General features: G+C 44.3%; 1 protein-coding gene and 1 long non-coding RNA gene across 8 annotated transcripts in view; one reads left to right on the top strand and one right to left on the bottom strand.

Annotated features, from left to right (window-relative positions):
* The window catches only part of LOC123974147, a 16,912-nt gene extending 13,457 nt beyond the window's left edge, over window positions 1–3,455 (top strand). For 2 of the 3 annotated variants that reach the window (XR_006825763.1, XR_006825765.1), the window contains 2 exons: window positions 1,160–1,668; window positions 3,289–3,455. This is a non-coding gene — a long non-coding RNA (uncharacterized LOC123974147). Of the gene's footprint in view, window positions 1–1,159; window positions 1,669–3,279 lie in introns of all 3 variants that reach the window. The other variant, XR_006825764.1, reaches the window with a different exon arrangement.
* The window catches only part of si:ch211-45c16.2 (mitogen-activated protein kinase kinase kinase 13), a 40,528-nt gene that overhangs the window by 7,145 nt on the left and 20,784 nt on the right, over window positions 1–12,599 (bottom strand). For all 5 annotated transcript variants that reach the window (XM_046054600.1, XM_046054602.1, XM_046054598.1 and 2 more), the window contains 7 exons: window positions 4,351–5,048; window positions 3,251–3,434; window positions 2,911–3,102; window positions 1,841–1,999; window positions 1,492–1,650; window positions 1,173–1,281; window positions 861–970 (listed from right to left, as the gene is read on the bottom strand). In XM_046054600.1, coding sequence (XP_045910556.1) covers window positions 861–970; window positions 1,173–1,281; window positions 1,492–1,650; window positions 1,841–1,999; window positions 2,911–3,102; window positions 3,251–3,434; window positions 4,351–4,981 — 1,544 coding nt within the window. In that variant the 5' untranslated portion in view covers window positions 4,982–5,048. The remainder of the gene's footprint in view (window positions 1–860; window positions 971–1,172; window positions 1,282–1,491; window positions 1,651–1,840; window positions 2,000–2,910; window positions 3,103–3,250; window positions 3,435–4,350; window positions 5,049–12,599) is intronic.

Raw genomic sequence — 12,599 nt, 5'->3', positions numbered from 1 at the left:
TGTTTCAGCACGACAACGACCCTAAGCACACCGCCAAAGCAACAAAAGAGTGGCTGAAGAAGAAGCACATCAAGGTTCTGGAGTGGCCTAGCCAGTCTCCAGACCTGAATCCAATTGAAACTCTTTGGAGGGAGCTTAAAATTCGAGTTGCCAGGCGACAACCTCGGAACCTGAATGATTTGGAGGCTGTCTGCAGGGAGGAGTGGGCCAACATCCCTGCCGAAATGTGCACAAACCTTGTCACCAACTATAAAAACCGTTTGACATCTGTGCTGGCCAATAATGGCTTTTCTACAAAATATTAACATGCTGTTTGTCCAGGGGGTCAAATACTTGTTTTTCCTCATCAGATGGTCATCAATTTTTATAAATTCATATGATGTGATTTTCTGGAATTTTCTTTGGGATTCTGTCTTTCACTGTTAGAATGTACATATGATTAAAATTATAGATCGTTGCATTCTTTGTAAGTGGGCAAACCTGCAAAATCAGCAAGGGGTCAAATACTTATTTCCCCCACTGTAGATAGAGTATATAAAAAAATAAAGACAAATATAAAGGGGTGTGTGTAATGTACAATATTTACATTATTAAGAGTTATTATGGTGAACCAAAAAGGACAAGTGAATAAATGGCAGCAGAGAATATAGCACATTAATTATTAACCAGGTAATATTGGACAGAAAATGGGTAATGAGGTCTAGTTTAATAACTAAGTGTTAGACACTTAAAGTAAATTAGCTTGTTACCGACAGGTAGAAAGATTCTATGCCATCAACAGGCAAGGTGTTTACAATTGCTATCTGTTCCTGTAAATGAGGTCATGTCTCCCTCTAGCTTTCCTTTCCTTTCTTACACACCTGAGTTCATCCCGCCTGCGTCGGATCAGCTCCTCGTCCAGCCTGTGGATACAAGTGCCTTCACTTTTGATCTTCTCAAAATGTTTCTTCACTTCCTCTCTCCATTCTGACTGTAATATAGATGGACACAGTCAAAAATGCTGACAATTCACTCACAGACACAAACACCATCAGATACAAACAATATCATCTAGAACAATACTGTCTAGGGCTTGAGTACCGCGCTCACTGTAAGTGCATATCAAACATATTTTAAAGTAACTGCATAGAATAACTTACACAAATATTGTGTTTTGCAGTTATAGTGCTGACCTGAGACTTGAAGTAGGTCTCCTGAGGAGCTCCTAGGACATCAGCACTGGCAATGTCGAGGTGTAGGAGGATCTGACGAAATGAAGGCCTATTCCTGGGCTTGCCTTGCCTGAAATTGATGAAAATCATGGATGGGACATGTGAATAAACGAGAACGGCAAGAATACTCTAAAATTGTACTTTTGGGCAATCCTGTGTGGTGCATTGTTAGCATTTATCCTGAAGTATAAATGCAACAAAACACATTTTTAAAAACAATATTTTAAACAGACGTGGTGGGGAAAGATGCTACTAAAAAGAATACATGATCCACATTCACCATGTTTGTTTCATGAGGATTTTGAAGCCATCCGGGCAGGTGGAGGGGACAGGAAGGTGGAGACTGTTGCTGCCAACACCCCAAATGATGGCCGAGGAGTCTACATCTTTGTAGGGAATCTCTCCGGTCAGAAGTTCCCACAACACAACTCCAAATGACCTGCAACACACAAATGAAGTGAGTCAGATCTTACTACAGCAACAACAACTTGCATCTATGATATACACTGTAATAGTTTAGCTATTAGATAGCTACTATCTCAAATTCAAGTTTGAACTGTACATAACCTGCATTTGTATGTAATTTGTTTGCATGTACTATTTTAAACTTGTGTCATTTTACTACTCACCAGATGTCTACTTTTTCAGACACAGGCTCATTTCTTATCACTTCTGGGGCCATCCAGGCCACCGTACCCGCAAATGACATCTTTGTGCTTTTGTCACTGAGCTCTTTGGATGTTCCAAAGTCTGAGATTTTCACAGTGTCGTTGTGGGTCACCAAAACACTAAAACAAACACAAACGGAAAACACATAGACTTGTTAGCAAGGTCAGACTGAAAGACAGCCAATATCTCCTACAAGTTTCCGTAGTCCTATGATAATCTGTATTAACTGTACAGTCAGTCTAGAGGTATTTTATCATGTTCACCCATGTTTATCATGTTCACCCTGTATGACCTAAACCATTCAAACCAATGCCAAGTTCCTGTGATATTCCACTTGTTTTTGAAGGGATATGAGTTGCTTTTGTAGCATTTCAATATTCAAGCCTAAAAGACTTAGCTGTTGCAGAATCACATTTCTGCATCTGAATCACCCCATTAGCGAAATGAGACTGACCTTTCCAGCACATTCAGCCTGCTATCATCCTGCTGACTAATACAGTGTTTGGCACTGCCGCAGCATGATGATATTGATTAGAGAAACAGGGCTACGCAGTGTGCAGAGGATGAGATAGTACACTGTGTCTTACTCTTATATTAAGGCGACTAGCTTCGTTTTTTTTTATTCTGAGAATGACATTTTGAGTTAATGTCAGACTATTCACAGCTGAAAGGGTGACTTGTTGCTGCTGTGGACTAAGAAATCTTAAACACGGCTGCTGAGCTGTTTTCCTGAGCTTTGCAGATAAGCTGCTGAATAACAGTGACAACACAAGAAAACATACTGTACATTCCTTTAGATCAGCAATCAGAAATATAAACTCTGCTGCTCTACATACTGAAGCATTTACATTTAACTGTATTTGTAATTTGTAAATGAGGCTCAATGTATTTTTGAGGTTACAGAAATATTTATAATGTTCATAGTAGAATACACAGCGGTAAAACTTAAAGAGTTAGAAAAATTGAAATTGGATGAAGTATCCAAAAATGTTATTCTCATCTTACCATACAAGTAAATGAGGAAACTCACTTGGGAGACTTGAGATCTCTGTGGATGATCTTATGCAGGTGTAGGTAGTTCATGCCGCTGGCGATGCCTGAGGCCCAGTCCACAAGCATCCTGGGGGTCACTTTTCTCCCCGCCCTCAACACCTCATACAGCTGGCCCTGGGCACAGTACTCCATGATAATGCAGTAACACGGTGCCTGGGTGCACACACCCCTGAGTTGGACGAAACACATTTATAGATCAACGGATCCGACAAACCCAATACCTATCGACCATGCACATTTGGGCACCATCAGAGCTCCACTGCGTGACAACAAGATAATATCAAATAACATGCAAGGTCAGGTATTTGCAGACATACTTGAAGCTGATGATATTTGGATGCTTGAGTTTCCGCAGGTGTTTAATGTCCGTCTCCTTCTGCTCGCGCACCTTCTTGATGGCCACCTCCTCCGAGCGGAACTTGCCCAGGAAGACGGCTCCTTGTGCACCGCTGCCCAACCACTGCAACTCTGAAATCTCCTCAAATGGAACCTCCCACATGTCTGGAAACAAATAATACAAAATAAAAACTTTATATTATAAATAGTTTTTGAAGTGTAGGTGATTCTGTAATTTCTTTAGTGGTGTTTATGTCCATTTATACTCTTTGTGCTGTCACATTTGATCTTTAGAAAGGAATAGTTTGACATTTTGGGAAATAAGGTTATTTGAGATCTTGCTGAGAGTTTGATGAGTAGATGAGACACCACCTTTCCTTCGTTACGGTAAATATGAAGCTATAGCAAACAGCCAGTTTAGGATTAGGAAGATTGGAAATAGAGAGAAACAGCTAGCCCGGTTCTCTCCAAAGACAACAAAATCCATCCACTAGCACCTCTAATCCTCATTAGTTAACAGGTATTATCTTGTTTGTTTAATTTGCTATTTTACCGAGGGGTGGGGGTTATGTGCTGGGCTATTTCTTTGCTGGTGCACTCTCTGTTGCTTACTATTCCTCTAAAAAGTGAAATCTCAAACAAATCAAATCTATCTGCTGCTGCTGCTCCATCCTCATTATGTGGTTTAGAAACCAGAGAAGCTATACTGCTGAAACCTCCAACCCACTACATTTAGACATTGGCTAACAAACAACAAGACCTAGCCCAGTTCTGTCTGACCTTGGCTTATATCCTGTAGCCTCTGTGTCCAGCCTGTACAGGCAGCCCTGCAGCGAGGTGAGTCTACCTTAACCACGACCTCAATTCAAACTGACAGCTGTACAGCTTCACCCACAACAACAATATGGTGAAGCTAGGGGTGGCTATACAATTACAGTTTCGGACTACATTTGGAGAAATGGGAAGAGAATCTAAAGCTTGTTTCTCTGAAGCCTTAAAGGGCCAGGGACATTTGAAGTAAACACAGAGCATTTAGTTCCCTAAAATGATGCCAAACAGAAAGATAAAACCCAGAACTAACCTTGCTGTTGTAGCTTGTATTCTGTCGAGTATGTCTTCCCTATGATATTCCAGACAGGCCGAAGACAGCCAAACAGCCCCTCTAAGAAGCCACCTGACCCGGGTCCTGCTCTGTGGAAGTGCAGCTTTATGTCATCAGGGTGATGGGGGTGGCTCTGCCTCCCCTCTCCACTGTGGTCGATGGGACAGTCCCCTTCTCCGATCTGCTCCTCCATCCCACTGCCACACCCGCCGCCGTGCTCACAGGATGCCGGCGATCCGGCTTCTTCGTGGTCCTGCTCCTGCAGCTGGAGCACGCTGTTCTCAAAGTGCCCACCCTCGCTCCGTGTCGAGTCCACACTCAAGGCTATGTTTTGGGGAGTTATACCCCCCAGCACAGAGTCCTCATCCTGGCCGGGCGTCTGCAGGGGAACGGGCAAATGTGTCGGCGGGGCCAGGTCTGTGATGATCTGAGGAGGTAAGTTGGACGGAGGGGCCTGAGGAGGCTGAGGTTGGGAGTTGGGCGAGTTTGATTTCTTCATGGTGTCGCCAACCACGGTGAGTTTGAGCTCCTCCTTCAGCTTGCCCACCAGCAGACTGGGGCAGGAAGTCCACGAGAGCACCTCGGGGGAGCTACCCATGGTGTCGTGCATGGGCTATCCAGTGATGATGAGTGGGACGCGTCCTAACACACTGGTTTGTCTGAATGCTGAAAATCACCTGCAGAATGGGGAGACAGATACAGAACAAGAACGAGAGACAGGTTAGCTAAAATTATAAAGTACATGGAAAATTAAATGCATATTAAAATAAAAGAGTAAAATCCATTTGGATGATTGTAAACACCTCATAAACAACATAAACACGATTATAGCTGTTGCCACAGGGCCCTATTACTTCCATAAAGAGAAATCCCCTCGTTTCCTCCCATAGATCTGGGATTGAGAGAGCTTACATTAATGATTATTTTTAATTATGGAGTGTAACACTGCAGGGAAGAGGAGGTCAGAAATATCAGATAGGCTTTAAATCCATGCAGAGTTGCAGAACGAAAGATTGCAGGGGAGATACAAATAATGCAATTCTGGGAAACAGTTGGACTAAATCAAACACACACACACTCTCCTCACACACCACACACACACACACACACACACACACACTCCACTCTCTCTACTGGGGCTTTACTATGATCTCTGAAGCAGTAACAGTATAGCGGGGATTAAAAGCCTTGCCGTGTATTTAGACTGCTGAGAGCAAACATCTGGCAAGCACAGCCCATTCTCACTGCTTAACCAGCAGGGCCAGTCGTAGCCACCACCGGCCCGTAGCCAACCACACAGCAAACTTTGTAGTTTTCTTCAGTCGCTGAATCACCAGGAGATAATCTATACCTATGCATCTTAACCTGCCTGTTAGAGTTACACAAGACGCTGCTGAACCAGGGTCAAGGAAGGGACCCTAGGAGCGGGTATATGTAATTCTATACCACAATATTGATATATTGTAAATATTTTTAGTATTAAAATCCCTTATTGCCATTATTTAGATCTGTTCTTTGATGTCCAACTTGGCAATGGCACCAAAAAAGGCCAAATACATCCAGAGATATTTAAAAGGATCGCTTCCATGGCATGGCAAACTCTCAAATAAATGTACATGATCTTAAAAGTACATGTTGTGATATTGCCAAAGTTAGTTGACTATACTATATACAAGTGCCTGAGGCAAACAAGCTTATGTAACAGCTTTATAATATAAACATCTCACAGTCTTCATCAGCGAATGAAACTGCCTCAGGTGTCATCATGTGACAGTGTGAAACCTCGGTCATGTGATAACAAGTGTTCCAACTATAGTTGCTGATAGAGAACAGAGTTTACCACAGAATGACAGTGTAACTGTGGCGGACGGGGCGCAGTAGGTTATTCTTATACCATTTTAATTCTACTTCATTCTCCACCTTATTTTAGTGTTTTAATGTTTACTCACTACTTGAATCAGCTCACCTTGCTTTTCCTTTCACTTAAAACACACAGGCACTTTCTGTTTTTCTTTCCCTGTATGTGCCTGCTCTGCTGACTTTCTCCTTCAGCAGTATTTCTTATAAAGTCATTGAAAGACACAGAACTCGTCGTCTGGATTTCTTCAAACGCAATTCTGTTTTCACAGCAGCAGGTGCGCCACATGTGGAGGAGGCTTGTTAATGACATAGCCTATTGAAACGATCAAAACCCGTAAGTTCAGACAAAGCCAGTAAGTGGTCATTGAGTTCAGATCATTTTGTCAGGGAAACTGCTCCCAAGATCAAAAATCAATTCCCTTGCTTAAGGATAATACTGTAGTAACGATGTTACCGACAGTTAAATCATCAATGTATGTGTGTACATCTACTGGAGTTATACACGAGAAAAAAAAAATAGGTGAATCAATTGCTTTGTAAACAACACTTTTTGATATTATCCCCCCCCCTTTAAAGCTATGAAGATATTCCATTAGCAATCCAACCAAGTCTGAGGGGGCAGTAAGAAATATTGAGCGAGGGACACAGAGCGAGGGAGATAGTGAGAGGCTGTACAGTGTGTACAGTCGGGAACAAGAGATCAAAGTCCAGGAGGGAGGAGAGGCACAGCAGTGAGCTGGCTCTGTGTTACGTGGAAGTTTCCTGAAGGGGAGAGAGGACAGTCATTAAGTCCAATCGAAACACACTTTGTTTGTGTTGCCCTCTGCGGGGAACACTAGCATGAATGCACAGCTCTTCCCCTTTGGCATAGGTCAAAGTACATAAAACTTTGATCCCTCTGAAGCAGAACACTTTGCTGCTGAAAGGCTACGATGTCAAGCCTGAATTAAGGACCCCAACATGTGTGTGTTTATAAAATGCATGCATTCGTTGTTGGCGTTTTGCCTTTCTGGATACTTAACAATAGAATGAAGAACAGAGAGAGAAATAAAGGGGCATTAAAAGGACTTAAAGTGGAGATACTCATAGTTACATGGCATGAGTCCCAGTCTGTTGGTCCACACAGATGCCGATTACATGTTTGTGCGAATGCATCTGTACTGTTTCTGTGTGTATCTACTGGGGGGTAACCTGAGCTCTGTGAGAGTGTAGTAAGCTGCCAGTAGCCTCATCTATAATGCAGACATGTCTCTAAGCAGGTTGCTGAGAGTGCAGGGGAAGGAGAGAATGCACTCTCAGGTATCCAATAAATCCGTCCCTTCCACAGCCCAAGACAATCGAGCTGTGCGTGAGGAGGCCCGTGCTGTAATTCCACCCCACGGACGATTCTCAGAGCTGGGCTCCTGACATGGGCCACAGTGGGTGGATGTGGTCGGCTGCATGGAAACACACATAGAAGACACAAGCCTGTACACACAGTAACCCCTATAACCCTGCTAAAACTGCACAATTATCTTGCACAAATAAGAGCGCAGTCTGACAAAAGCTGATGCGCCTTTCAACTATAAATTTCACCCATTTGTTCTCCAAGTCAAGAATAGAAGACAGACCTCTTGCTGTTTCCCATTAATATCTTATGGAGGACCTCTATGAGCATAGAATCCCATGAATAATGTCTGCGCCTCATCAAGAAGGGCCCAGGGTTTCATTTACACAGTCATTTATTTACAGGACTTTCCGAAAGTGACCGTGACTGGGCAAAAAGACACACACTGGTGTTGCATAAAGTAGATATTGCTTCAGAGAGGGAAACAATACAGATGCTCAGCAGAATGGATAAAATGAAAAGAGAGAGAGAGAGAGAGAGAGAGAGAGAGAGAGAGAGAGAGAGAGAGAGAGAGAGAGAGAGAGAGAGAGAGAGAGAGAGAGAGAGAGAGAGAGAGAGAGAGAGAGAGAGAGAGAAAAATTATCAGGGGCTGATCCTTTAATCCCTCTACAGGGCTCTAGAGACAAGCTTGTACAAACACAGACCTTATACAGCCCTCCTCCATATCTCCTATTCACACATCCTTTCATTTCTTGCTTCTCTAAAGGCGACCTAATGTCAACGGCCAATAGCACAATGCATCATGATGAGTACATGTTTGGGAGATGAACACACTCATAGATGTAAAGCAGCATTAGCAGAGAAAGCCCACTGGTGTTGTTACTGTACCACACTGTCTGTGTGTGTGTGTGTGTGTGTGTGTGTGTGTGTGTGTGTGTGTGTGTGTGTGTGTGTGTGTGTGTGTGTGTGTGTGAATACACACACAGCAGCTGGTGGTACAGGGGGATCAGGTTCAGAGAACACACGTGATTGTACACATACACACACATGCCTGGGGCGTGTCTGGCAGGATCCAATAATCCCAAAACTCCCAGCAATCCACTGGGGAAGGGAGTTTTTTTTTCCCCATCATTCAGCTAATGCCAATATGGTTGTTTGGATTGTGTTTCAATGTACTGCACATTCACAAAAGCAGCAGGACCTTCCACGACATATTAGCAACAGACAGACCTTTAACATATTCAGAGGTGCACATTACATTCATGCTGACACTCACACAGCAGTAGCAGCAGCAGCAGCAGTCATCTGTGCCTCCATCACCCTGCTCCTCATTAAGGGAAGCCCTGCTGGGCCCCATAGGGGAACCTCCCTTTAGGTGACAGCTGTGCCACCAACAAAGAACCAATTTAGCTCCTATCCCACCTCATCATTCACACGTTACCATGTCAACACAGCATCCATCCTGACCTTCTGCTTCGACTCACTTTCACTCTCATCCAACACTCAGGTTTGGAGAGGCCAAAAAAGCCCAGAGGACGGTTTTGTATCCACTAAGCCTGTCATGTAAGGAGAGCAGTTGCTTGTTGTTTTACAGAAAAACAACATGGTACATGTTATAGAGTTTTACCTCAAAAGTAGATAGGTAAAATTTTAAACTTCAGCACAGTGAACCGGTGTCAAACCTTTTCAGATATTGTCCAGATCCGGCAGACTGGTCTGCTTTATCGCCCCATCCCAGAGTGCTCATTGCTGGAAGGAAAGGGAAATACCCGCCCCGGACTGTTTCTATCTCTCCTCTGGCATCGAACGGAGCAAAAAATGGACGGTAAGAGCAGCGCTTGTCCCCACTTAGCACCTCAAGAAACCATTAAAAAGGAAAAATATCTTATTTCTAATCATCATTAGCTCCGAAGTCTCTATGGTCTACACATGTGACCGTCTGCTATTCTGGGTCACAGTTGAACAGCTGAACTATGGTATCTGTGCTTATAGTACTTCAATGCAGACTATGGACTTTCATGTCTGGTGTTTGTCATGTGACTCAACAATGTTATAAAACAGAAATCTGCTGTTGCCTTGTAGCTCAGCGACATAAGCACCTGGGTTCAAGTCTTGTCAGCAGTATAACACACATACATGCTATCAAATTTTGCCAATTATTTTGCATTGTCTGCCTAATGCCATCGAGCAAAACAGATATCTAAAAAACCTAATAAAAGAGGGTTATGGTTTAGATAGAAATCTGGAAAAATCCTGCTCAAAGATTTCTTTCTTGTCAGTGACGCAGACAAAATTATAACATATTTTGCATCAAACACAGAAACCGCAGGAAATAGGAAATAGAGCCGCCCAGTACTGATTTGATTGTCGGGATGTGGGCCGCAGTCTAAATCAGCTTTCCCCTTGCTACCATGGCCATGAGTCCTGCCAGAGGGGATTGGACAGCCTGCGGTAGGTGGGTGAAAGTAATAATCTGCTGGTGCAGGCACAGCGGTGGAGGGAAAAATAAACAAATTCTGGCATAGCATTCAGGCATCTGTCATCACACGGCTGACATTTCCCTATAATCCCTCTTTCTTCATTTTCTGATTCCCTGTGGTGACTCACCTGGGCTGACTTAAATACCTGGTGTTGGCTCGAGGGGAAAGCAGGCCACAGAACAATAATCTCTGACCGCTTACCTGCCTGCCCGCCCGCTCTGGGCTTAGCTGGTGTTGCTGGGGCAAACGGGAACAAGGTCAAAGCCGCTCCTGCTGAAGCTACAGGGAAAGTGCCAGGTGGGATCATTTGTAATACGCCTGGTTTGTTGTGAAGGCTGAGAGCGGTCAGGTGGATGAATGAAACTGCCAGAGAGAGTTGACTGATAGGAGGATGAACGAGTAACGTGTAAAACAAAACAGATACAGCTCGGCTTCTTCTCCTAAAGTCCAAAACGTCTGACTGTGTGGTTTCCTAGTTTGTCAAACCAAATTCATACCTGCAGAATCCTGCTGACCAACACATTCTAGAAGAATACTTTAAAAGTCAGATACGGGGTTAACATGGCTGTGAATCATTAGCACCCCAAACACACACACATAACTTGTGCCTCAAATAGCCTCAGCCGGTACCAGCCAGAATTGGAGAAAATAAATAACTGAAGAAAAGAGTGTGCGCCATCGACACGTCACACACTCTTCCCCCAGCCTCCGTCTCTGTGCCTCTCGGTGAGGCTGCAGCCAACACTGCAACCAGGGCACACGGCCTAAAAAATCTGCAACTATCATGCATGCTCTGCTCTGAAAAGCTCACAGGGCTTGTACATCGGGCTTCCTTCGGTCAAGCAGATTCTTAGTTCCCGGTGATGCTTAATGATAAAGCTTTACAGAGCTCTATATATGAATACTAACCAGATCCATCCGGATAGATGATGAATGCAAAGAGACAGAAAAGGGACGGTGGGGCCAAGGAGACAGTGGAGGGAAAGAATGGCTCAGAGAAAAGTAGGGGAACAAAAGCATATTAGGGAGACAGAAAAGGACATGGAGGGTTATGAATGAGGGAGATAGGGAGGAACATTTTCGGGGCTGGAAAGAGAAAAGAATGAGAGCAAAGAAAAATGAATGAGAGAGACAAAAGAGAGAAAGAGAAACTGCTTTTCTGCTTGCTGCTGCTGATGCTTGCGGCATGATACTGTACCGACCAAGCTCCAATGGGAAAGACTCCCAGAAGCGACAACAAAGGACACAAGAGGAGCCGGCTCCATGTGAACTGGGCCTGTCTGCCCTGCACGGCCAGGAGACGGCAGCGCGCACACACACACACACACACAAACACACACTCAACACTGCACACCAGAGCAGCTGCTGCCACAACAATCCCCCTTGTGCTCTTTTAATAGGGACGGCCTGCCTGGCCCGCCAACAACAAGGGCCAAGGAGAGAGGCAGACAAACAAAAAGTGACACGACAGACAAACGCGCATATTGCAGGAGACTGGCTGCGACTGACACCATTTTTAATGGCAGCTATATGAAAATACAAAAAGCTACCACGCAAAAAAGAATAGGAGGGGGGGTGGAGGCATTTGAGTTTAACAAGGGGAAGTAGGTGTTGTACTACATGTTCTTTCTTCTGCCTAAAGACAGACTCTGCCACAGCAGAAAGCCAGGAAATCAATACACATTAGTGCTTCTACAAAAAAAACATGCACATCATCTGTGTTTTCATATTAAAGGCTCTACCCAAAGGAGCTGAAGTCAGACACTGGGAAAAACAATTCAAATGGCAAATTCCTCATGGATATGAATATGCAGCCATTATTACTAGTGGAGAATGGATGGAAGGAGCTCTGCCCTCCTCCGTCCCTCCTCCTCTCCTCTAAAGCCCGGCTGCCGGCTACTCATCCAGTGCTGTTACATAAACATGCTTAGTAGCAGAGGACAGAGGTGGGCACACACACAGCTTTCCTGCTGCCAAGCCGACAGAATAAAGAGATGGAGGAAGATGCAAAGTGGGGGAGAGTAAAAGTGGTGAGGCAGGCAAGGAAATATGGACAAACAGAGAGGCAGAGTTAACAGAGACAAAATGAAGCAGTGGAAAAGGAAAGTGAATGTGCATGTACTGAAATAACTTGGGCTGTGCGCAATACACGTGTGTCCCAGAAAAGTCTGCCATGTCACCAGCGTTGATAATGCCTCCGAGTTTCATTTGGCTGCTACATCAGGAGGTGCTTCTGTTGGTCTATACCTTTACCTACATCTCAACCTGTCCTTCAGAGGGTACAGAGAAGTACTGCATCAAAAAAACAGCAGCAGCATCACCGCCGAGCCTAAAATAGCTGCTGCACGCACCGACGCACGGCCGCACAACACACTCCTGCAGCACCGCTACTGAACAAACACAGACAGCTGATCCACATCCAATCAGCACACACACAAACAGACACACACACACACACACACACACACACACACACACACACACACACACACAGGGCTGTGAGGCGTTTAGGAACAAACAGACACATTCAATTCCTTCTTAAGATACTCTAAATCTATCAA

The sequence above is a fragment of the Micropterus dolomieu genome, linkage group LG07 (assembly GCF_021292245.1).
Source record: "Micropterus dolomieu isolate WLL.071019.BEF.003 ecotype Adirondacks linkage group LG07, ASM2129224v1, whole genome shotgun sequence".
NCBI lineage: Eukaryota > Metazoa > Chordata > Actinopteri > Centrarchiformes > Centrarchidae > Micropterus > Micropterus dolomieu.
The sequence above is the reverse complement of the archived record's forward strand: the minus strand, read 5'-3'. Positions and strand labels throughout refer to the sequence as shown.